General features: G+C 47.4%; 1 protein-coding gene across 1 annotated transcript in view; it reads right to left on the bottom strand.

Annotated features, from left to right (window-relative positions):
• ADAMTS17 (ADAM metallopeptidase with thrombospondin type 1 motif 17) overlaps positions 1 to 26,952 on the bottom strand; it is a 370,860-nt gene that overhangs the window by 271,823 nt on the left and 72,085 nt on the right. Inside the window, exons 5-7 of the mRNA XM_055364140.2 lie at positions 20,319 to 20,402; positions 19,445 to 19,602; positions 11,937 to 11,980 (exon numbers count right to left, since the gene is read on the bottom strand). Coding sequence (XP_055220115.2) covers positions 11,937 to 11,980; positions 19,445 to 19,602; positions 20,319 to 20,402 — 286 coding nt within the window. The remainder of the gene's footprint in view (positions 1 to 11,936; positions 11,981 to 19,444; positions 19,603 to 20,318; positions 20,403 to 26,952) is intronic.

Genomic DNA, 26,952 nt, shown 5'->3' on the forward strand with positions numbered 1-26,952 from the left:
GCCCATTAAACACAAATTCCCCATGACCGCGTTCCTCAGCTCCTGGCAACTGCCATCCTACTTTCTGTCTCCATGAATCTGACCACTTTAGGTGCCTCAAGTGAGTGGCTTCATTCAGTATTCATCCTTTTGTGACTGGCTTATTTCATTCGGCATAATGTCCTCAAGGTTCATCCATATTATAGCATGTGTCAGTATCTCCTTCCTTTTGAAGGCTGAGTAATACTCCATTGTGTGGATAGACCACATTTTTGTTTATCCACTCACCCCTCTATCAACACCTGGGACGTTTCCACATCCTGGCTATTGTAAATAGTGCTGCTATGAATATGGATGTACAAATATCTGAGTCCCTGCTTTCAATTCTTTTGGGAGTGTATCAAGAAGTAGAGTTCCTGAATCATATTTTTTAATTTTTTGAGAAACTACCATACTGTTTTCCATAGCAGATGCACCATTTTGCATTCTCACCAGCAGTGCACAAGGGTTCCCATCTCTCTCCATCCTCGCCAACATTTGTTATTTCTGGTTTTGAAAGTGGTCATTCTGGCTGGGTGCCATGGCTCATGCCAGTAATCCTAATACTTTGGGAGGCCAAGGAGGGTGGATCACCTGAGGTCAGGAGTTCCAGACGAGTGTGGCCAACACGGTCAAACACTATCTCTACTAAAAATACAAAAATTAGCCAGGCGTAATGGCGCATGCCTGTAATCCCAGCTATGTGGGAGGCTGAGGCAGGAGAACTGCTGGAACCCGGGAGGCAGAGGTTGTAGTAAGCCGAGATCCTGCCACTGCACTCCAGCCTGGGTGATAGAGCAAGACTCCATCTCAAAAAAACAAAAAAAAAAAAAAGAAAAAGAAAAGAAATGAAACAAAACAAAATGAAATGAAAGTGGTCATCCTAATGAGTGTGATCAGTCATCCGCTTTAACCCTCACAACAACCCTAGATACTATTATCCCCATTTTCCAGATGAGAAAACAGAGCAGGGGATATTAGGTAAGTGTATCAGTCTATTCTCACACTGCTAATAAAGACATACCAGAGTCTGGGTATAAAGGAAAAGAGGTTTAATGGACTCACAGTTCCACATGGCTGAGGAGGCCTCACAGTCATGGCGGAAGGCAAAGGGGAGAAAAGTCACATCTTACATGGTGGCAGGCCAGAGAGAGCTTCTGCAGGGGAACTCCTCTTTATGAAACCATCAGATCTCAAGAGACTTATTCCCTATCACCAGAACAGCACAGGAAAGACCTGTCCCCATAATTCAATTACCTCCCACCAGGTCCCTCCCATGACATGTAGGAATTATTGGAGCTAGATGACATTTGGGTGGGGACACAGGCCAACTGTATCAGTAAGTCCAACGACAGTGGTGGACAAGCAAGATTCGAATGCAGGTTTAACTGCAGAGCCAATCTTGTCCACCACTGTCCTTGAGTGACTTACTGATACGGTTTGGCTGTGTCCCCACCCAAATCTCATCTAGCTCCAATAATTCCCACGTGTCATGGGAGGGACCTGGTGGGAGGTAATTGAATTATGGGGGCAGGTCTTTCCTGTGCTGTTCTGGTGATAGCAAATAAGTCTCACGAGATCCGATGGTTTCATAAAGAAGAGTCATGCCTGTCCCCGCTTCTCATGGGTGGCACCTGGTGATGGGCTCAGCCTTTATCATGGAGATGAAGGGCCCCTGCAGGTAGTAAACAGGACCTTGAGGGCCACTGTACAGGGAGCCCTTCCCTGGCTCTCAGCCTGCGATTTCCTCGGCTTGTTCCAACCGGAGCAGGAGCCTTGTTTCAATGGCACTGGCTACAGATGGTACCTGCTCTCCTTGCCTCTCCTGCACCACCGAGTGCAGGCTGTTTATGAACAGGCAGCACACAGGCTATAAGAGCTCCTCAGGACTCACAGTGACAGAGGAGGCATCACTTCAAGGCCTAGTTTCCATTTATGATTCTATTCCCCCTCGTGTTTTCGGGGAGGGCTTTGTTGGTTTGTTTCTAACAAACCCAATAAAGGGTCAGGCTGACTCCGAATTGCATGACTAGAGTAAGAGCTGCACTGTAAGGCAATGGAGCATGCAACTGCATTCCAAGCTTGCCATGAGGGGTTCCTCAGCCATCAGGAACAGAAACACTGAGAGAACAAGAGACACTCCTTCTGCTCTTGTCACACTGAAGCTGTGAAAGAATGACAGGGCAGTGGGCTTTGGACTGACACCAATGTCACCAATATCTTGTGCAGGTTTGCAGCTGCCAACCTGGAAGGGAGGTCTGTTTCAGAATGCCCTCGCAGGCAGGGGCCTGGGAAAGTACTCACCAGCCACCTCAAGGAAGGACACTCTTACAGGACACTTACTTTCCCATTCAGAACAATGAAGGGGGCTCTGGGCCTGCATTTGAAAGGTCACGGCTGGAAACCCTGCAAGGGGAGCTGCTTTGCTTGCTCAGCCCTCTTGCTTTCCAGCCCAAAAGGCATTCATGCACAGCCCCTGCGTTTTGTTGGTCTCTGTCTAGTTCCAAAGTAAATGTTGGTTCTACATCTCCAAAGGGCTGGTAGAAGCCCATCCCATGCAAAAACATACCTACATATTTTCACCATTTTCTAATGTATTTCAGCCATTATGTAACCTTAGACACAACCCTAGCAGGAAGAACAAGAAAAGTTGAACTTGGTCCCCTGGGGCAACTGGTTTCAGTGTGGACTTCCAGCCAAGTCTCAAACACAAACCTCCCGCAGTGGGATCTTATTTTGTTGTTCCCAGGGCAGATGGATCTTCTTGGGAGGATGTAACAAGCGCTGGTAGAGAACTTACACATTTTGTAGGCATAGATGGAGCCTCGCCAGGCCTTAAGGTATGGGAAGCACACACACCGCACACTTCCATGTGTGTGCATGCACCCCAGGCATGCATGAGCGTAAAGGTGTGCGTGTACGTGTGTACATATGTGTCTGGTATTTGTGTGTGGGTAAGACACATGCATCACTTACATGTTTATTCACCCCAGTCACTATCTCTAAGTGGTGCACAGAGCAAGCACACAGAGGTCAAGGCAGGAATGTTCTCGGGATCGCCGGTCCTTGTCCTCTTCTGTTCTCTTAGGCGTAACAGCTCCCACACGCAGTCTTTCACAGACCCTCTCCAACAATCAGACACAACCTAACTGGCATTCTGGAGGAAACACTCTACGGATGCTTAAAGCTAAACCTGTGAGAAAGGGAACTAGTTTCCTAAAGCCTCCACTTTTTTGTTTTCCAGGCAACTCAATCAGCCGAGAAATCCAAGCTGAATTTGTGGGATATGAAGCCCTAAAATGAACAGCATGCGACTTTCCTCTTTTAAGCAGATGGTCTATTTTTTAATACTATGATGAAAATGAACCTTGCCAAAAATTTCTGCACTCTTGAGGGCTAGATGTAAGCATACTTGATTCCCAAAATTGAAACCTTTCATAAAACCTCTCAAAAAGCAAAGAATATGGTCAAAAGCATAATTATAAATACCAAGGTAGCCTCTGACAAACAGATGAATTTGCTAAACACTGCAAGTTGTCTAATTTGGAACAACGAATATGTAATTAAGCCTTCCCCTTTGTAACTTTCTCAGAGTAGACACCAACAACATAGCGTGGATAAGCCCAGAACAGGGCCCAAAAGTGAGATGGGTCCTAGGTAAGAAGAAAGCCACTTCAGAACTTACTCATTCGAAGGAGTCATTTGCCCTTGGAGGCAATGTCTGGAGACTACACTTTTTTTTTTATTGTATTTTATCCATTCCATAGACATATTTCATCATAGCTTTAATTTTGCATTTTGCTACAGGCTAGTGATATTATTTTTTCATAAGCTTATTTGCCATCCATGTATATGTAAAGTATCTGTTCAAGTGGTTTGCCCTTTTACTTTTATTTATTTATTTATTTATTTTTTGAGACAATGTCTCTGTCGCCCAGGCTGGAGTGCAGTGGCACAATCTCGGCTCACTGCAACCTCCATCTCCCGGGTTCAAGCGATTCTCCTGCCTCAGCCTTCCGAGTAGCTGGGATTACAGACACCCACCACCACACCCGGATAATTTTTTGTATTTTTTTTGTAGAGACAGGGTTTTGCCATGTTGGCCGGGCTAGTCTCGAACTCCTGACCTCAAGTGATCCACCCACCTCAGCCTCCCAAAGTGCTGGGATTACTGGCATGAACCACCACACCTGGCCTGGAGACTATACTTGTAACACACAGTCTGGAAGCACAATTGAAATTTGCCTTCTGTCAGCTTACAAGGAATAACAATACAGTGGAACAAGCAGATAGGAGAGCCCCAAGAAGCAAAGAAACCCAAGAGCTGGTCTAGCCAGTAAAACTTGATTTGTATCTTTGTATCTCAAACACGACTTGCCAGCCTCACCCAGCAAAGAACACTTTTGACACCTCTTTTTGACAACCCAAAACCACCCTCACAGAATGAAGACGTACCAACACCACTATAACACAGAAAACGCTGGCTCACTTGTGACGGAAATTCCCCAGAGGGCTCTACACACCAACCAGCGAGGACGCCAGGGCTGGGATAAGTGAAGGGTCACAGGGTGACCAATGTGGAAGGGAAGAAGCACAGTCAGATGGGCCCATTTTCATATGTTTGTGTTTATGCATAAAAAGTGGCATTTCTTTCTTACCTAACTGATGACATCACAGGGTTCACAGCTTCTCTTCCTCTTTGACACATTCAATTAATAAAAACTCAACAGGTCCAGCACACAACACCGTCCATTACCCACACCCACTCCCCCTCACCTCTTGCCAGTTCCCCAGCTCCTCTTGGTTTCGTGGCCTCATGGTGGGCTGGCCTGACACAGATTTCCAAAACCGATGCTTTGTTCCCAAACACCACCGTCCTGGCCAGCAATATCCCCCACCCGCACTTCCTCCACCCACACGCTCTTCCTCACACCCGAAGGGCAGTGGGCACGTCTACCAAGCTCCCCTCAGGCCACCCAAACCTATCAGAGACTGTGGTACCAGTGCCAGGGGTGACGCAAGGAGGGGGTCCTTCTCCCCAAGTTCAGGGAAAGCCATGGGACCCTCAAGCCACAGCCGCTGGGCCCCAGCGAACAGACCAGACTCCAAGCTCCTCCACAGCATCAACCCGGCCTTCAGCCTGCAACGGTGGAACATCTCCACTTCCTCCTGTAGGATCACCCCTCCCCCTCACTGGACAACGAAAAGGGAGGCCCTTCCATTAATTAAAAAATATTAGGAGACCAAGCAAGGGGAAAAAAGAAGACTAGCTTGATTTAGGCTGGCACAAAAACCACCGTAGCTCAATTTGGAGGCACGGGTAGGAGAAAACCAATGCTCCACATCCACTGAGCATCACTCAGACACCTTCCTAGCCAGCCAGGCTTGGAGAGAAGCGGCTGCTGTCTTCAGCCACTGCCAGAGAGAGGCCCAGAGGGTATGCATCTGGAAGAGGAACGCAAAGGGCAGGCACGACCTCACCTCTGCCAAGTCCCTGTCTTGTCACCTCCCTCTTCTCACCCAGGACAGCACCTATGTCACAACAGTGGCTGGAAAGCAGACAGCTCTGGATGAAGAATTCAACAGAGGAAATGTGCACACCCCACAAAGAGAAGGTCTGACATGTGCAGAGTGGGGGCCACTCAGTGAGGGGATGGTGGCTTGTTCCAGATCCTCCTGCCTTACAGTGACTTCCTCCAACGTGGAGATCAGAATTCCCAAGGGGGTCATCCTTGCTATCCTTCCCATTCCAGCGAAGCCTAAGAAGCCCATATCGGTGCCAGGAGGGAAGGAGGAAGGGTCCTTCTGGTGTTAATTTCTTTTTTTTGAGACAGAGTCTCACTCTGTTGCCCAGGCTGGAGTGCAGTGGCGCGATCTCGGCTCACTGCAACCTCCACCTCCCAGGTTCTAATGATTGTCCTGTCGCAGCCTTCTGAGTAGCTGGCATTACAGGTGCCCGCCACCACGCCTGGCTAATTTCTGTATTTTTAGTAGAGACAGAGTTTCACCATGTTGATCAGGCTGGTCTCAAACTCTTGACCTCATGTGATCCAACCACCTCGGCCTCCCAAAGTGATGGGATTACAGGCGTGAGCCACCACGCCTGGACCTGGTGTGACTTTTTGAAAGCATGCCCATTCATCTGCTCACTCAAATCCACCCAGTACAGAGAAGTGTGGTGAGGCCTCTGCACTGCAGGGCTCAGGAGAATCAGGGCCTTGGAAACGCCAACTTTGCCTACATCACTAGCACCCCTGTGAAGCCTAGAGATGCAAGCCGTGTGTTTCAATCTTCACCGAAAGATCTGAAGGGTGCAGTGGGCATCGGTCATCTTGGGCTGTCTGGCATTCATCCTCCCGCCTGGCTAAAGTACAGTGATCCCCTTTGGGAAGCTTTACCCTCAACATGCATTCTTCGTGGGAGGTGCTGTTGCCTCTCCTATGGAAGCCCAAAGGCCAGAATCTCCCTCACTCCAGTGCAGGTGGGGTGGGGAGGGGCAGACCACAGGACCCTGGGCTGTTGGGGGGAGATGGAGGTCACTCCCCAGCCGTGGTGGCACATGGACCAGACAGGCCTTGCCACTAACTTCTATGTGATGTCAGTGGCCTCCCCACTTCCAGAGCTCCCCCAGGTGCTGCCTGTGTTCCAGGCCAGTCTCCCAGCCTGGCGGCAGCCCCCTTCTGGTACCCTTGGCTCATTCCTCACAATCAGAAATGCAGACTGGGCAGTGGAGACAAATGGGCTGATGCAGGGGAGAGTATTTTTACGGAAGCCCCAAACTCTCGCAGCGCCTCAGAGTTTATTCCAATGCTTCATTCAAACTGAGATCTGAAATCTATTTAAAACCATTTTTAAAACACTTAACAATAACAGGTTACCCTGGGGGGACTACTGAGGGTGGGGGTTAGGCCATAAGGAACTGGAGGGCTGATCGCATTCTTCACCTCAATCTGAGTTATGGTTTCAAGAGTAGAGGGATGGGACTGCACAGCTGTGTGGATGTACTGGATGCCACCGAAATGCACACTTAAAAATGCTTCTGGTGGCATATGTTATGTGTATTTTACCACAGTATAAAAAAGCACGATTTAAAACAGAACTCAAGATATTGCTTTAAAATGATTTCAATAAATACCAGATTGAGCCAAAAAAGATGAGTATAAGCATAAATTAAAAATCCATCAAGTTTTGCCCTCTTTACATAGATGTGAGCTGCACCCTAATTAAAACAACAACAAAAAAACGCTGTTATATACCAAATTACACAACACTGGCAACCCAAAGCTTTCCTAGTTACCTCGAGGTACCAGACAGCTCCTTTCCTACAGAACTCAAGACACAGCATCTCATGCTCGAGCTGGATCCTGAGGTTTCAAGGCAGCTGTTGAAAATCTCTTAGCATTGGCAAGCATGCATCTACATGACTCAGATTATTTTTCCATTCTGCGCAATCAAAACAAAATTTGAAAAATAAACTGATATTGGGATGAGAAAATCATAAAGATGCAATACAGATAAATGGGTGCCAGTGGTTAGGGAAGGGGAGGGTGGCAGGGAGTGGCTCTCAAGAGGCAGTCCGAGGGGGCATCTCAGCTGCCGTGGACTTCTGTTCCTGATTGTCATGGTGGATGGACAAAGCTGCCCATGTAATAAGACGTCACAGAACTTTATACAAAAGCATACCAACAAATGAGTGCATGCAGAAACCAGTGAAGCCTGATTAAGAGCTGTAGTCTAGTTCACTCTATCAGGTCCATCCATTTCCTGGTTCTGAGAGGGTACTGCAGTTATGTCAGAGGTTACCACTGGACAAAGCTAGGTGATAGGTACAACAGACCTCGCTGTACTCTTTTGGCAATGATCATGACTATATAATTACTCAAAATAAAAATATTTTAAAGTCCATAAATAAATTGGATGCTGAGATCAATATACGACTGCCATAACCCCAGTTTTTATACTTTTCTGTTCATCGAATCATCCGATTGTTCTGACTGGCTTAATCATCTGTACAAGCAAAATATGACACATTAAAAGAAACATATACTAATAAAACACCATATAAGTTTAATTTTTTAAAAAAGAAAAAAAAGCATCAGCTCCCTTGGAGAAACTGAAAATCACTGAGGTATTAGAAAGAACACGTACTGGGGATCAGGAGATAGGCCGGTTCTGCCCTCAGCTAACCAGCTGTCACGTGAAGAACAGTGACTCCACCCAGTCCCCACCATTAAAAGACTTTCTTGTTAAGGAAGTGAGAAGCATGCACCTGGGAGGGGATATGAGGACATAAGATGCTCCCTAGTAACATGTGACAAAGTATCAAATGAGCAGTGCTATGGATTGACTTGTGTCCCCACAAAATTCTTATGTAGAAACCCTAACTTCCAGTGTGACTATAGGTAGAGAGAGGACTTTAAAAAGCTAATCAAGGTTGGCCGGGCGCAGTGCCTCATGCCTGTAATCCCAGCACTCTGGGAGGCCGAGGCAGATGGATCATGAGATCAGCAGATCGAGACCATCCTGGCTAACATGGTGAAAACCCATCTCTACTAAAAATACAAAAAATTAGCCGGGCGTGGTGGCAGGCACCTGTAGTCCCAGCTACTCAAGAGGCTGAGGCAGGAGAATGGCGTGAACCCGGGAGGCAGAGGTTGCAGTGAGCCGAGATCGTGCCACTGCACTCTAGCCTGGGCGACAGAGCGAGACTCTATCTCAACAACAAAAAAAGCTAATTAAGGTTATGTGAGGTCACAGAGAGGGGGCTCTAGGCCAGTATGACTGGCGTCCTTATAAGGAGGAGAGAGAACATGCAGGTGTGCACACAGAGGAAAGGCCACAAGGGGACACAGGAGAAGGCAGCCAGCTACGGCCAAGAGGAGAGGCAAAGTCTGCCGACACCTGGATCTAGGACTTCCAGCCTCCGGATCTGTGAGACAACACACTTCTGTTGTTGAAGCCACTCAGTTTGTGTGGCATTTTGTTATGGCGCCCGAGCAAACCAATAAAAAGTAGTATGGTGATGTGGCTTAGGAAAGGAGAAGATGCTTGATTCGAAGCAGCTGCCTGCTCTTCACCAGGGGCCTGAACACAAGATATAATCATAATTAATGGCATATTCCCATCAAAAGAGAAAGCTTTCATATATTCAAAAGAAACGGAAAGCTAGCTATAAATCCTATGGAAGAAAACCACACCACTGGATACACTGTTTTAATGAACACTGGCATTGGAGTCCCTTCACCTGCATTCATTCATTCATTCATTCATTCAGTTCTTCATTTAATCAACCAACCAACAGGAGTGACCAAGCCTCTCAATCCAGTGCCAGGTGCTGAAGGACACACAGCCTGGAGGCCAGAGCTGGGCTCTGTTTTGCTCAGCGGCTGCCAGGGGAGAAGTACAGACAAGGGCCACACTATTGCTCCACGGGGAAAGCCAGGAAGCAGGAGGAGCACGGAGCAGAGGCGCCCCTGGACATGGGTAGTATGGCCAAGCCTGACCCGTGAACCCCAGGAAAGAGCAGCCACTCCTAGAAACAGCACATGCCTGGCAGCCCTGTTGGCAGACAGAGGTCAGCCCGTACAAGTATCCATGGCCCCAACCTGACCTGGGCCTGTGTCAGCCAGCACTCCAGGGAAGCATACTTCACACGGCCTTTGTCTAGCAATTCCCTCATGGAGACAGCCCCCAAATAACAAAGCAGGAGGAGCTGGCCGGTTGCTTCTTGACATCTCGCTCTCAGATCTGGTTAGAGGACCGATGAAGTGTAATATATTAAAAATCATTTTGTAAACTCTAAAATGTGACATGAATGGTAGCTATCATTATATTAGATTTTGAAGGGTCTTGTTAGTCACCTAACCCAAAGTGTTCATTTGATGGATTAAGAAACCAGAGTGGAGACACATCCAAGGCCACCCAGCTGGCATGTGGCAGAGCCAGAACAAAGGCTTGGGGCTACTCACTGCTGGGGCCCCACCAGAACCTCAGATTTTCAACATGTGAATTTCATAACATTATATATTTTTCACACCTATACTGTTTTCTTCGATTTTACTACAATTCTAAACATACACGATTCACAATTTTGATTCTGGCAATGCAATACTATATTTCAACCTCCTGATGAACAAAGGTTTGCGTTATGGCAAGGAAAACTGGAAACACCCTTGGCATTGTGCCTGTATTAACCAAACACTGTGTGCCTATACTCAAAGAATGGTTTCCATTTGAAATCCATGAGAACTCAAGAGCAAACCAGACATAACTGAGGACGGGAGAGAAAGGAAAATGGCAGGTGAAGGGGAAGGTGAGGGAGGGGAAGGTAGAGGGGGAGGGGAAGGTAGAGGGGGAGGGGAAGGTAGAGGGGGAGGGGAAGGTAGAGGGGGAGGGGAAGGTAGAGGGGGAGGGGAAGGTAGAGGGGGAGGGGAAGGTAGAGGGGGAGGGGAAGGTAGAGGGGGAGGGGAAGGTAGAGGGGGAGGGGAAAGTAGAGGGGGAGGGGAAAGTAGAGGGGGAAGGGAAGATGAGGGAGGGGAAGATGACGGAGGGGAAGGTAGAGGGGGAGGGGAAGATGAGGAAGGGGAAGATGAGGGAGGGGAAGATGAGGGAGGGGAAGGTGGAGGGGGAGGGGAAGGTGGAGGGGGAGGGGAAGGTGGAGGGGGAGGGGAAGGTGGAGGGGGAGGGGAAGGTGGAGGGGGAGGGGAAGGTGGAGGGGGAGGGGAAGGTGGAGGGGGAGGGGAAGGTAGAGGGGGAGGGGAAGGTAGAGGGGGAGGGGAAGGTAGAGGGGGAGGGGAAGGTAGAGGGGGAGGGGAAGGTAGAGGGGGAGGGGAAGGTAGAGGGGGAGGGGAAGGTAGAGGGGGAGGGGAAGGTAGAGGGGGAGGGGAAAGTAGAGGGGGAGGGGAAAGTAGAGGGGGAAGGGAAGATGAGGGAGGGGAAGATGATGGAGGGGAAGGTAGAGGGGGAGGGGAAGATGAGGAAGGGGAAGATGAGGGAGGGGAAGATGAGGGAGGGAAAGGTAGAGGGGGAGGGGAAGGGGGAGGGGAAGGGGGAGGGGGAGGGGAAGGTGGAGGGGGAGGGGAAGGTGGAGGGGGAGGGGAAGGTGGAGGGGGAGGGGAAGGTAGAGGGGGAGGGGAAGGTGGAGGGGGAGGGGAAGGTGGAGGGGGAGGGGAAGGTAGAGGGGGAGGGGAAGGTAGAGGGGGAGGGGAAGGTAGAGGGGGAGGGGAAGGTAGAGGGGGAGGGGAAGGTAGAGGGGGAGGGGAAGATAAGGGAGGGGAAGGTAGAGGGGGAAGGGAAGATGAGGGAGGGGAAGGTAGAGGGGGAAGGGAAGATGAGGGAGGGAAAGGGAGAGGAGGAGGGGAAGGTGAAGAAGGAAAGGGTGTTTTCTCAGCACTGCATGCCACTTTCAGTGCTGTCTTTAGTCACTAAAAAGCAAGTAGCCTGGCACCAAGGCAGGTGGAAGAGATTGGATGTCTTATAATCTACAGTCACACTTCACCTCTTAGGGTAAAGCTCAATAAAGGTCATTTGCATGCATGAGAACAAACTGCTAAGCTTCCATCTCATGACCACAACTGTGTAACTTAGCAGGCTGCCTCTCCTGCCTGGGTGACCAAAATGCTCAGAGCCAAATGCACCCCCAACTGCAGACCCCTTGGAACGGCCTGGTAGCTTTTCCCCTTGGTGTCACTCTTCATAGCTTCCTTAATGACCCTTCATCTAGATGCCTTCTGCCATCAATAACTTCAAAACATTTCAGGAAAATAAAAAAAGGAAAGTCAAAGACCAACTTACAAGAAGGAAGGCAACAGAATGTGCAGTGCTTGTTTGAGGACAGCTCCTCCACTGTGATCAGGAAGTCTCCAGATTCTCCCAGGGTGTATCAGCCCCTTAGATTATTATTTCAACTCTAAACTTACCAACAGTGTCACACGGTTCTTCTTTGTGTACACAGAAATCTGTCCTAAAAAAAAAAAAGCCATCGTCAGGTATATGCAGTATCCCCAAGAATGGGAGTAGAAAACACTGTGAATTAACCTCAAGTAGTCATCCTGCAATGTTATTTTTCCAGTGGACACAGGCCACAGCGAATGATAACAAACAGCAGCGTTTGGCAACAGTAATCCATCCACATTTCCTGGGGTAGGTCCACTTACCCCATACGAGAACCTTCTTTTACAGATGAACTATTCTATACATAACAGTTGCTGGAAGGACTCCTTTCAGCAGCTGAAAATGTTTTGGAAGATGTTTGCCAAGTCACTGATCAGAGACAATTCTCAGACAATAGCATCCAACTGCAGTGGCCTCCCCAAGCTACTCTACTTCCCCAAGCTACTCTATTTGGGCAGCAACTGGTTTTTTATGCTGTAATGACCATGTATTGCTTTCACGAGAAGACAACAAAGAGTCATTTCTAAAAACTGTATTCCTCTACTATGCAGCCATAAAAAGGAATGAGATCATGTTCTTTGCAGGGACATGGATGGAGGTGGAGCCTATTATCCTCAGCAAACTAACGCAGAAACAGAAAAGCAAACACCACATATTCTCACTTGAAAGTGGGAGCTGAACGATGAGAACACATGGACACATGGTGGGGAACAACACACACCAGGGCCAGCCGGGGGAGGGGGGGGGAAGGAGAGGGACAGCATGAGGAAGAATAGCTAACGGATGCTGGGCTTAATACCTAGGTGATGGGTTGATGTGTGCTACAAACCACCATGGCACATGTTTACCTATGTAATGAACCTGCACATCCTGCACATGTGCCCCAGAACTTAAAAGCTGAAGGAAAAAAACAGTATTCCTTAAGGCTCCCAGGATCCTCTGGGTGGGTGGTATCTATGGACCAGTGAGACAGCAAAGATGTTTGAAACCTGGTCCAGCCCTGGTTCTGCAAGTACAAGGGGTTCATCTGGCCTGCTGTGGGGAAACCAGGGGTCTAGGCTCTTCTTTTCTAATACTGGATCATTCCTATGGTTCTTTATAAGTTTCCATGGTTAGGGATCAACCACAGAGGGTTGGCTGGGGCAGGACTCAGCCGGCTGAGGAACCACAACCTGGCCCAGACACGGCCCCTCCCAGGCCCCACACCCATCTTCTCTCAGGGCCCAAAGAACGCTTGAGATCCACACTTTTCATAACCTCACTCCAAAACCAAGGTAACCTTCAGGGAAATGGAGAAGGAATATCATAAAGAGATGAAAAGGCCTAGTGACTTGATTTTTCCATCAGACTCCCTTTTAGAAGATGAAGCAATAGGCGATAGAAGCAGCACTGGCAGAGGGGAAAGCAAATAAAATTAAGAGCCATGGGTGTGCTCACTGGCCCCATACCTACCTAGCCCCAGCCCAACATTCAGCACCCTTCCCAATTCTCGTGTTTTGAGCAACACACACACACACAGACACAGACACACACACACACAGACACAGACACACACAGACACAGACACACACAGACACAGACACACACACACACACACACAGACACACACACACATGGACACACACACAGACACAGACACACACACACACACACACACACACACACACACACACACACACACACACACACACACACACACACACAGCTGGCCCAGGACCTTGCTCCAGGGTTTCTCAGAGTTGTGAACAGGACATATTTAAAGCTTTGCCCCATTGTCTAAGCTGGGTAAAGGGAGAAAGGACCAAGGCCTCAGTCTGACAGAAGAGAAGTGAAGCCGCAGGCCAAGGCCAAGGCAGGCACCATTTTGCAGAGAGCCAGCCCTGTTGGCTGAGGAGGACTCCACCCCCCGCGTTCTCCCATCCAATGGCTGCCCTGAGGGGAAACAGGCAGTCTCAAATGACAGACCCCAAGGTACCACCCACTGCTTCACTGGAGGAAGAGGTGTGTTCAGCTCAGGGAGGGAAAGCCACACTCAGTTAGAGGCCTGTCTTGAAAAGGTCAGCCGAATCTGAATCTCGATCCTTCCTGTTCAAGGTCCTTTCTCAGAAGAGAAGAAGCAAGCCACCTGCCTGCAGGGGCTGCTTTATCTCCAGGGAACCTGGCTCTGTTCCATTCATTATCGGGGGCACTCACTTTTTATGTCATCCCACTGCCAACTCATGTCAAACCCCCAGGCAGGGACTGTAGGGTTCACTTCAGGAATGAAAAGACGGCTAGACTTGGCTCCCAGCGCCTACATCCATTGAAACCCCAAGGTGCATTCCTCGAGGCTGACTTGGATCTGCATGACAGGGCTGGCTTTGTGGGTGTCTGACCCATGCCCTGGGCTAACACTCTGCTGTCGCAGGGTCCGTATTTTCATTTTGCATGGGGCACCACAAGTTACACAGCTGATCCTGTGCGTAACTCACAGCCAGGCATACAGTTGGGACTTAATAAATTCTTTTATTAATTGACTGACGTTTCCAGACCCTTTCAAGGGGCCCTGCAAGCTACCCAGCAGCCATGGCCTCACGAGCGTGGGAAGCCTGGGAGCGTAACACCAAGTTCCATGTATACTTGCTGAGGCTTCACCACGCGCAAAGCCTGGCAAGAGGGTCCCCTGGCAGAAGGTGAAGGGAAGGGTGCCCCGAGGAGTTAGATGGTATTATGCTGGAGGGGAAGGTCTGGCCAGAGGGATCCTGGTGGTGCAGCTTTGGGCCAGCTGTGTCCGCTGTGGCGTCTCCCAGGCACTCTCACCCGGAGCACAGGCCCAGGCTCAAGGAGGAGTTCTTGACTTCAGGGAGGAGTTTCTGCGTTCTCGGCTTTCTGGGTCAGATATGGAGCCCAAGGTGAAGCCCTCCCAGGTGCTGAAGCCCCCTAAGCCCTGGCTTCTGTGTCGGCTCCGTGTGACCCCAGGCCCAGTCCACTCAGGGGTCCTTCCAAGTCCCCAGACACAGCTGCAGAAAACCCAGCTTCAACCGTTCTGGCTCAGCAGCTCCTGCTAGACATGTCATGCTCACGTCCTCCACGGCAGCCACCTAGCCACCTGTTTGTCAGGGAACGTCTTGGAGAATACACTGTCCGGCTTGGCCACAGCCGGAAGGTGAAAAAAGAACCTTAAACAGGAGGAAATTCTCACGTTGGCCCGTCCTAGCTCAGGACCTGGAAGCTGGCCCCTAAGCGCAGCCAGGCCCGTGCAGCCTCAGCTCGGGTTACGGTGGGAGGAAAGGACAGCTTCTCCAGGGCAGCAGCTGCCTCGCACCCAATCTCCCTGTGAAAACATCAGCCCATTATTATCCCAACCTAGGGAATTGCAGCTCTCTACCTCTAGTTATTATACAAGGCTTCCTGGCCAGCTCAGCTTCCTGCCTGACTCCAGTGCGGCCTCCCCCGTCCTTCAAGGAGATCTTCAATTTAACATCTGTGAGGACCCAGAAGATGGACGTGCACTGATCTGTTCAGTCCAGCAGCTCCACAGCAGCAAGTGAGAGGGACTGTGATTGCTCATGTAGCTTCAAGGCGTCAGCCCAAAATGCAGAAGAAAGCTCAGGCTCCCGGGCTGGCAACAGCTAACAGCTATGCAAGACGCCAAATGCATCCTTCATCCAGAGCCCAGCAGCCTGCGGCTGACAAAACCTTGTTTTCTCTGTACCTGGATGAGGACATTGCCCATGCCCCCGGCATCCTCATCCACAACCACTCCCATGCAATTAGGATCCCTCTCCAATGTGTTTAGTTAGAACAGAACATTTTTACTACGAATTTTTTTATTGTGCTAATACATGAACATAAAATTTACTATCTTAACCATTGAGTGTAAAGCTCAGTAATGTTAACTAAATTCACTGTCATGCAACCATCACCGCTATCCACCTCCAAAACCCTTCCATTATCCCACACTGAAACTCTGTACCCATGAAATAATAACTCCCCATTCTCCCTTCTCCCCAGCCTCTGGCAACCACCATTCTTTATCTCTACGAATCTGACTACTGTAGGTACCTCACATAAGTGGAATCACGCAGTATTTGTCCTTGAGGTTCATCCATGTTGTAGCACGTGTCACAATCTCCTTCCTTTTTAAGGCTGAGTAATATTCCCTTGTACATATACAGCATATCTGTTTACCCATTCATCCATCGATGGACATATAGGTCACTCCCACCTCTTGGCTGTCATGAATAATGTCGCTGTGAACATGAGTGTTCAAATATCAGAGTCTCTGCTTTCAATTATCTTGAATTTCAGTTCTTCTGGGTTCAGAAGTGGGATCACGTGGTAACTCCAGTTTTGAGTTTTTGAGGTACCATCATCTGGTTTTCTATTGTGGCTGTACCATTTTACATTCCCATCGATGGTGCACAAGAGTTCAAATTTCTCCACAGTCTTCCAACACTTGTTATTTTCCATTGTTTTGTGTATTAGTCCATTTTCAAACCACTGATAAAGACATACTCAAGACTGGGCAATTTACAGAAGAAAGAGGCTTAATGGACTTATAGTTCCACATGGCTGGGGAGGCCTCACAATCATGGTGGAAGGCAAAAGGCACGTCTCACATGGCAGCAGGCAGGGGAAGAGAGCTTGTGTAGGGCAACACCCCCTTATATAATCAGATCTTGTGAGACTTCTTCACGATTCCGAGAACAGCACAAGAAAGACCTGCCCCCATGATTCAATTACCTCCCACCAGGTCCCTCCCACAACATGTGGGAATTCAAGATGAGATTTGGGTGGGGACACAGCAAAACCATATCATATTTACTGTAAAAAGTGTGAGGTATAGAAAAGAAGATTTTTACACAAAATATTTCCTCTGTGGTAAGTTAGGAGGGCAAGAAATGAAAAGAAAGTCTAACTCATAGCATCTTTGCATTGAGGGTGCGTCATGACTGCCGATGTCTCCTTGTAAAAGGGCTAATACAGACGTCTTGTCAACAGTCATCTTGGTGACATTTACTGCCTCTGAAAAAAAATGCCATTCATCCCCAAATGCAGACCACTTACAAGTGCTTTCTCCACTCAATGAAAGGAAACAGCAGGAAAGAGAGAAAACTTTTTCCAATGTAGGGAAAATTACCATAAGCCATTAATTACTTTTTAGCAAAACACCAGAAACTATAGATTTTCCATAGTATTTATGAAAACTCTTCTCCAAGTAGAAACCTTGGGAGTTTAGCTGCATATTCCACAGATGACGTTGTTTAGAGCTCCTCTCTAGGAAAGTCTTTCAGACCAAATATAATTACCATTTGGAAAATCAGCTCCATTTACTTATGATCATGCACAGACACGGTTCCCAAGGACTCTTGCTTGCTCTCTAAATCGAATCCACCCTCAAATCATGGTACCCTTAACCTGAATGCTGCGGCACACAGGGTATTCTACAGAAAGCCTCACAGTCCCCAAATGCCATTGCAAAGTGCCTTGAGCAACAGCGGCCTCTGGCCAGTGAGTGTGGGCAGCCACTGCTCTTGGGGAAGGTGGTGCCTGGAGGCTCCCAGTGCTCACTGGAGTGGGCAAGTCCAGGTCAAAAGCATGAGCCAGGTCATGTTCATCCCTTGGTCTCTGGTGCCTGCTAGTACATCAGCCATGTCATAGACAATCAGAATTATTAGACAGACTTTTTCTAAAATGTCTCTTCAATAACTGATTGTCTATGATAGAGCTTATATGTGGATTATATATTTAATCATATCCTGTAGAAGCAGCAAGTGTTCTCCTAAGGGACTGGCACGCTACAAAGCACACTGTGAAATGTGTAACAAAGCATACTCAGGGCTGGCAATCGATGAACCATCCACAAGAGTGAGCAGGCATCCATTTGGCAATGGGTGGTGGCATTGTGTCTATTCTAGGATTTTTTGTTTTGTTTTGTTTTTTGAGACAGAGTTTCACTCTTGTCACCCAGGCTGGAGTGCAATGGCATGATCTCAGTTCACTGTAACCTCTGCCTCTCCGGTTCAAGCAATTCTCCTGTCTCAGCCTCCCAAGTAGCTGGGATTACAAGTGTGCACTACCACGCCCAGCTAATTTTTGTATTTTTAGTAGAGATGGGGTTTCATAATGTTGGCCAAGCTGGTCTCGAACTCCTGACCTCAGGTGATCCGCCCACCTCAGCCTCCCAAAGTGCTGGGATTACAGGCATGAGCCATCGCTCCCAGCTTATTCTGGGATTTTTGAAAGGAACGAAAGCTGCACTGTCCGGTGTCTGGGGCTGGGGTCACAAAACTTCCCCAGATGACTGAGACATCACGGGGCTCAGAGTTTGCAGAACATGGCCTGAGAAATGCAACCAAAAGCCTTTCTTCACTCAAAACCAAACGTTAAGTGAGATTTAACTCCTTGTGGAGGGCCAGGCGTGGTGGCTCACACCTGTAATCCTAGCATTTTGGGAGGCCAAGGCAGGCAGATTACCTGAAGTCAGGGGTTCCAGACCAGCCTGGCCAATGTGGTGAAACCCCATCTCTATTAAAAATACAAAAATTAGCTGGGTATGGTGGCACACGCCTGTAATCCCAGCTACTCAGGAGGCTGAGGCAGGAGAATCGCTTGAAACCAGGACGCAGAGGTTGCAGTGAGCCAGGATTGCGTCACACTGCACTTGAGCCTGGGCAACAGAGGAGACTCCATCTCAAAAAAAACAAAAAACAAAAAACAAAACAAAACAAAAAACCTTTTTGTGGAGAAACAAACTGTCCCCAAGCTAAAGATATGACAAAGTTCTCCCTTCCACAACTTTACTTCCAAATTCACAGAGTTGGAAAAGCAAGCACGCAATTTGGGAAGTAGTTTCTTTAAATTAAAAAAAGTCATTAAAATTCAAAGTTGACATATTCTTAGCAACTCTAATAAAAAACTGGTATTTTTAATCTAATGGATTAAGTTATTAAGGAATATTTCTGTGCATTTTATAAAGGGAGAGTTTTGGTATGAACATGTAACACATTTTGTTTACGTTATTAAAGTAAAGAAACCAAAGAAAAATCAGTGTTCTCAAAGAGGGTTGAAAACATAAGAAAAAAATGATATAGCCACATCGACATCAATGACATACAACAGTTGTATCCCCCAAAACAGAAATGTCCAAGTCCTGACCCTCAGTACCTGTGAATGTGACCCTATGTGGAAAAAGGGTCACTGCAGGTAGAATCAAGGTAAGATGTGGTCACACTGGAGTAAGGTGAGCCCAAATCCCATGACTGTTGTATTTATAGGAAGAGGGAAGTCTGGACAGAGTCACACGCGGGGAGAACGCCATGTGACAATGGAGGAGGGACAAAGAGGGACACAGCTACATGCCCAGGCATCGTACCTACCTCAGGTGGATACCACCGTTAACCCCCACTTACTAATGAGGAAACCAAAACCCAGACAGGTGGCCCAAGGTCTGATTTCTAAGCCTGAATTCCTAACGACATGCCTATTTCCTCTCTGAAGGGAAACATCTTTTCCCTCTCACATGTCAGCTACAGGCCAAATCCCATCTTACCTGGTCACAAACACAGCAGCATCCACCAGGGGCGGGTCGTCCTTCCCACCGGGAACCTGGTTATTGCCGAGGTATCGCGCTCCTCCATACTCCTCGTTCTGCCAGTGACAGAAGCTCTCCAGGGACCGCTCACCATGGTGCCCAATGGACAACTTAGCCTAAAAAAAGTCAGAGGACAGTTAGAGACACAAACGCCTGGGAGGCCAGAGTTTATATCCAGACTATGACAAGGACGTTAAGGTGGAGGCAGTCACTCACTGAGACATCATTTGATGACTCACTGCCCTCAAAGAAAAGCCTGATGCTAGTGGGTACATGGCATAGATCCAGAGAGACCATCAGGGGCCTTATATATAGGTGCAAGTGAAGACTATGCTGTTTTTAAAAAAGCATCTTCTTTTCTGCAAACAGAACAGTATCCCAAACCAAGCGATGCTCCCTCAGTCTCATGGTGATGGCTTGACTCGGCAGGTAACATCAGCATGTGGGAAGGCGCTCCATTGAAAGACCAGACAATGATGCTGCCATGGACACAAACTGGGGTTGAAGCTCTAATGTAGTTTCAGAAGGGAAGCCACAATGCCAGAGACCTTGCCATCAGGCTTTGCACTATCCTAGAGACTCCATACGAGACCCTCCGGGAGTGGAGGGGGATGTGTGGGCTCACTGCTTAGGGTTCCCTGAGATTCTCAACAGCCCACCCTCACACCATGCTTCCGGTACTGATGCTGGCTTTCCTCTCACACTGGCAAAGCCACAGAGAGTGACGGAGACTAGCAACTCCCTGGAGCCCCGCTTAGCGTTCAACAGCAATTGGGAAGCTCCGGCCCCGCCACATTTTCTGCATGCTTGAAAGGTGCCTGTGGGGACTTACGGGACGTTGTTGTAGCAGGACAAGCTTGGTCACTTGAATGTTAATTTTAATCCCCAGGCTCTGGTGCTGAAACATATTGTATACCTATCAAGACAGAAAAAAGAAATAAAGATATAAAGATAAAAAATTTTAAAAATACAGTAGTATCCTAGATGGGAACTTGGGACACAGAAAAGAGATTATGTAAAAATATTGAACTAGAAATAAAGTGTAGACTTTAGTTTATAACACTGTAGCAGTATTGGTGCATTAATTACAAGAAACATGCCATTCTAATATGAGAGGCTCATAATGGGGAAACTATGTATGGCAGCTCTCTGTACTAACTGATCAATTTTTCTGTACATCTAAAATTGTTCTAAAATACAAATTCCATTCATAAAAAATTTAAAAATCAATACTAAAAATATAGGTTGTACTCTTCCAGTACTAAAAAAAAAAAAACTAAAGAATAATTATGTGAAATTCAAATGTCAGTGTCCATACATCAAGTCTTATTGGAACAAAAAATACATACGTGAGAAACATAACCCAGATTTTATTTAAAAGGTTGTCCAGGAAAGACAAAAATGTCCTTAAAAATGGATTTGCCAAAAGAAAAATGTATATAAGAGAAACCTCTAGAATCATACACACGTGTGCAAACATACATATACAGTATGCTTATGTATATAGATAAAGCTAAGCTGGAAATAGTTGGTTAGAAAAAAACCACGCATACGAAAGGTGGTTTTGAAAAAAAGAAGGGGCAGAAGGCTGAAAACTTCCATTCTGGGCTTTCATGCTTGGGGTTTAAGGCGACCTTCATGAAGGGGCTGGGGGAGACAGATGCCTGCTGCTGAACGCCAGCCTGTGTCATTGCTAACCCTTGCCACACCCCACCAAGGCTGGCGTCTCCACTACTCTCAGCTGGGAAACACGGAAACCAGTTCATCGAGGTAAAGCCACCTGCGTGAGACCCACAGCCAGTCACAATGGCTTGATTCAAACTCAGCCCTGTCCAGCCAAAAGGTCCACGTTCCTTCTTTATTCCCTCAAGCCCCACTGTAACCAAAGTTTGTCACTGAAATAAATTGCAATAACAGAAAAGGACCTATCTTTCTCAATTTTGCATGTCTTGTTGCAGAACTTAATTGTAAGGACCTCAACATCAAGCAGTCACAGCAAAGTGATTCAAGAGGAAGAGAAGGAAAACCTGGAATAAGGCGAAGGAGTCAAAGTTGACATGGATGGAAAAAGCCCACTGCAGCTGACGAGCCCCAGGTCATTATGACTCTGCCGAGTTCCTTTGCCGTAACGCGGAGAAAGCAGGATTGCGAGACGTACGCGGAGAGCATAGTAAAGGTAGTGGCAGTTGGAAGGTTGGAGGGAACAAGAATGAGAATCTTTTAAATATTCGACTTGGTTTTTACCTATAGACATAACCCAGGAGGGAGAATTTTCCAGCAGGAACATTAAAACTTTCTCCGGCAGGTGCTGTGTTCACGTTATCAATACATCAGCATCAGCAGCAAGCGATAAGCACGGTAGACAGCATCACCAGGGTCAACTCAGGCTGAGTGGAGCCGCTCAACACGGCTGCACCCACAGCCCACAAGCACTAGCAGCCAGGCATGCAGTGTTTGAGCATCTCCGTGACAAACGAATCAGCCGTGTCACTGCTCGAATTTTACTCTTTGAAAACCATTATTACAGTTAAAAAAAAAAACCTATCTTTGTGTGACGTAATATTCTTTCACACAAGGAAAAATAGAACACATTCAGTTGTTCTGTTCTCACTTTTGTGATTTCCAAAATCTCCTTTCCTCAAGAACAACTAGCTGTTGTTTTCTTAATACTGGACCATCCACAAGCCAGTTCTGAAGTCACGTATTCATGTCCTATCCCCAAGCCTGGGGGAGGAGGGGGGAGGCACCCAACTTGTTCCTGTTTTGATAGTTCGAGAACCATCCAATGGCTGTAATTCAAATTTTCCCTAAAATATTCAGCATCAGAATTGTATCTAAACTGGTAAATTTCAGTTCAAAACATGAAAATTAGGAAGAATGAAAACTTGAAGTTATGAGGGGGAAAATTCAAGTTGCACAGTGTTCACTGAGATTGCACAGCACAATCTAAACACTGCCTGTCACGCCAAGCCCAGTCAAAACCAAAAACATTAAGGAATACTACAGATTTAAAGAAGTAACACGAGAAAGCAATCCTCAGTCATATTCTGATATGCCACAAAAGGAAAGACCGCAAGGAACAGTGCAAGTTTCAGGAAGAACAAAACTGTAGGAACAAGCTCCCTTGTCAAAATCACCCATTTTCTCCTTGGCGGGCTGATGACAGTTCAGAGCCACATGCACTCCATACACCATTAGCCCAAAGCTCAGTCGCCTCCCTTGGAACAAATGCCACTAAAAAGGTGAGAGATGGAAGGGGGATGGGAAAGTTTCCTGTTCCAGGGGCTGGGGGGAGGCAAAAATGGGAAGGTGTTTAATGGGTACAGAGTTTCAGTTTTGCAAGATAAAAAAGCTGCAGAGATTGATTGCACAGCAATGCCAACCTAAGAATACTGAATCACACAGTTAAAAATGGCTCAGGTGGTAAATTTCATGTTAAGTGTATTTTACTACAATTAAAAGTACAAAGTTAACGAATTAAAAAATTAAAGCTTCATGCTCTAAATAATGTTCTCTAGCAAGCCTTGAAAGAAGAAATTTCCCCTTGACTTGTAACTAGGGCACTGACGTCCAAGAGAGCAGGTACCAAGGCCTGAACACAGCTCAAGCACTTTGTCACCTGCCAGGTGCTGACCACAGGCTCTGACAAAGCTCAGAGCACAGGGCAAGGCGCACGTTCAGAATCAATTGAGGTCCCGTGCCAAGCCAGGCGAGCCAGGTGACAATCCGACGACAGCCACAAAACACAAGGCACAAGCCTCAAAGACATGTAACAAAGTCTCATCTTCTTTTTTTTCCCATGGAAACTCATGCTCAGGAGAAGTCTTGGAGGCAACGGCTATACGATGTTTAGGGAGACACCTGGTTGGGGAGGGAACAGCGCAGCCAAGCGTCTGGAAATTCTGTCTCCGGCGTCCAGCTCTGGTGGCGTCCCAGCAAGTGTTCAGTCCTGGCTGCGTCTGTCACATTTCCTTGGCAGCCTAGGGGCCTAGCAGGGTGGACCTGCCGCCTGCAGCACACTACGGCTTCTCTGGCTAGGCAATGTGGAGACACAGCAAGGGAGGGGCAGACAGGGACCAGAGAAGGAGCCGTGGTTGGAGGCACAAGGAGAGGAGCTGCTCACCACGCCAGGCTGGGCTTCACAAGGGCACCACCTACCTGTGTGACCCAAGGCCTCCCCCCAGAGCCACACAGGGACCTGTGGGTGACACTCTCAGGTTGCATACACTGCTATTAAGACCCCCAAACAGGAGAAAGCTATGCTCTGTAGCACAGTGTCTGAGTGGGGTCCCCAAAGCAGCAGCACCAACATGACCTGGGCACTTTTTGGAAATGCACATTCTGGAGTCCACCCCAGCCCCCACTGAAGCAGAGACCCCGGGTGTGGGCAGGTCATCTGTGTTGAACAGTGCTCCTTCCCCACCCTGCTCCACACCCACCGGAGTGTGGGAACCAGCCAGTGCTCTAGCACTGTGCTAGTCTTGCTGGTCACCAGAGAGAGGCTTGTCTCTTCCACACGGTAACTGAGTAAAATTGATGTCATTTTCCCTCCAAACAGAACTTGCCTGGAACAGCTCAGGTTTTTCATTCCACTCCACAGTCGTTAAGGAAGCTAAGAACAACCAAAGCTCTGTCAAGCGGCCCCATTTTCCAATTTGGCTGCCCACACCCACGGTTTCTGGTATCAGCACCACCTGCTTCCATCTGCAATTTGTTCTTTAAAATATTCCTGCTCCCGTGTCACCGCCACCCCAACCAAAGGAGAATCACATGATGTACACACAAAACCAGCACAGCACATCTGGAAAACCCACAACTGTGGGGTCAGAGTGCTGCTGGGCGCCCGGCCCGATGGAGGCTTCGCCCTCTACATGTACCTGCACAGGTGAGTGGTTTGCCAGGGACACAGAGCCAGGAGCCAAACTCCATTTCCCCAGGTAAGAGGCAGGCAGAAGCATATTTTAAAACACTAACCGGAGCCCATCCCTCTTCTGCTTAAGCCCATGCAGCAGCTTCCCACTGCCTGGAATGAAGCTGCTCTCCACACCCTGGTCTCCCCGCCTGCAAGGTCGGCCTGCCCGCTTCTCACTGTGCCCCCACCACCCTCCCCATCACCCACAAGCAACCAGCTATTTCTGTGCTTCTCCAATGCCAGCCTGACCACCACTGGCTGGTTGCTTATGTTGGCTTAACACCTTCCCCTCTAAGGTCACCTCACTCCTCTCAGAGAGGTGGCCCTGATACCTGTCACTGCTGTCACCTGGTTCTCTGCAGCGGACTTACCATGCTCTGGTTTTCCTTCTCACTGATTTGCACGTTGAATGCTGTCTGTCGTTCCTACTACATGAGCTCCGTGAGGATGAGACCTCCAGTGGTCCCTACTCTATCCCAGCAGAGGACACAAGGGTCCCTAGCACACACTAAGTACCCAGTAAATCAATCTGAGTAGAATCGGCCAATTGTTTTTGTATTTCTGGTGAAACAAACAGAACATAAAATTTACCATCTCAACCACTTTCTAGTGCACAACCCTGTACTTACCTGTAGTGTTAATTACGTTCACGTTATTGTACAATCTCCAGAACTCTTCATCCTCCAATACCGAAGCTCTATACTCACGAAACACTAACTCCCCCTGCCCCCGACCCAACCCCCATTCTACTTTGTTTCTATGACTTGGACACTGCAGTTACCTCATGTAAGCGGAGTCATTTAGCACTTGTGTTTTTGTGTCACTTGGCATACTGTCCTCAAAGTTCATCCATGTTGTGGCATGTGTGGGAATTTCCTTCCTTTTTAAGGCTGGATAATATTCCATTGTATGGACACCCCAGGTTTTGTTTATCTGCCCATCTGCCAATGGACACCTTGGCTGTTTTTGCCATCGTTCGGCCATTGTGAGTAATGCTGCTGTGAACATGGGTGTACAGATACCTCTTCCAGGCTCTGCTTTTAATTCATTTCTTTTTTTATGTTCGTGGTAGGTCTAAATGAATGTATATTAATAATGTCAACATTTACTTTAGATTCAGGGGTATGTGCGCAGGTTGGTTACGTGAGTATATTGCGTGATGCTGAAGTTTGGGATACGAATCACCCCATCACCCAGGTACTGAGCATAGTACCCAGAGGTAGTTGCTCAGCCCTTGCCCCCCTCCCTGTCTCCCTTCTCTAGTAGTCCGCAGTGTCTGCTGCCACCTTTTAAAAAATTTTATTTCTAATTTTTGTGGGTTCATAGTAGGTGTATACATTTATGGGGTACATGAAATATTTTGATACAGGCATACAATGCATAATTATCACATCAGGGTAAACGGAGTACCTATCACCTTAAGCATTTATCCTTTGTCTTACAGACAATCCATTTACACTTTTAGTTATTTTAAAATGTACAATTATTGACTATAGTCACCCTGTTGTGCTATCAAATACTGTATCTTATCCATTTTTGTAACTATTTTATTGTTGCCATCTTTATATCCACATGTACCCAGTGTTTAGCTCCCACTTATGAGTGAGAATATGCAGCATTTGGTTTTCTGATCCCGCATTAATTCACTTAGGATAATGGCCTTTAGCTGTATCCATGTTGCTGCAAAGGACGTGAGTTGTTCTTTTTCATGGCTGTGTAGTATTCTATCGTGTATATGTACCACATTTTCTTTTATCTAGTTTACCACTGATGGGCATCTAGGTTGATTCCATGTCTTTGCTATTGTGAACGGTGCTGTCATGAACATATGCATGCATGTGTTTTTATGGCAGAATGATCTATATGCCTTTGGGTGTATACTCAGTAATGGGATTGCTGGGTCAAATGGTAGTTCTATCTTGAGTTCTCTGAGAAATCTCCAAACTGCTCCGCACAGCGACTGAACTAATTTACCTTCCCACCAACAGCATATGAGCATTTTTCTCTGCACCTTGCCAGCATCTGTTATTTTTCTGACTTTTTAATAATGACCATTCTCACTGGTGTGAGATGGTATCTTGTGGTATTGATTTGCATTGCTCTGATGATTGCTGATGTGGAGCATCTTTTCATATGTTTGTTGGCCGTGTGTATATCTTCTTTTGAGAAGTGTCAGTTCATGTTTTTTGCACACTTTTTAATGGGGTTGCTTTTGCACTGTTTAAATTCCTTATAGATTCTGGATGTTAGACCTTTGTCAGATAGTTTGCAAATATTTTCTCCCATCCTGTAGCTTGCATTCTTATTAAACTACCAACATCATTTTCACAGAATTAGAAAAAACTATTCTAAACTTCATATAGAACCAAAAAAGGGGCAGAACAGCCAAAGCAATCCTAAGCAAAAATAATAAAGCCAGAAGCATCACATTACCTGACTTCAAACTATACTAGAAGGTTACAGTAACCAAAAAACATGGCACTTATACAAAAACAAGACACACAGACCAATGGAACAGAAACAGGAAGCCAGAAATAATGCCACATACCTACAA

Source organism: Gorilla gorilla, chromosome 16 (genome assembly GCF_029281585.2).
Source record: "Gorilla gorilla gorilla isolate KB3781 chromosome 16, NHGRI_mGorGor1-v2.1_pri, whole genome shotgun sequence".
Classification (NCBI taxonomy): domain Eukaryota; kingdom Metazoa; phylum Chordata; class Mammalia; order Primates; family Hominidae; genus Gorilla; species Gorilla gorilla.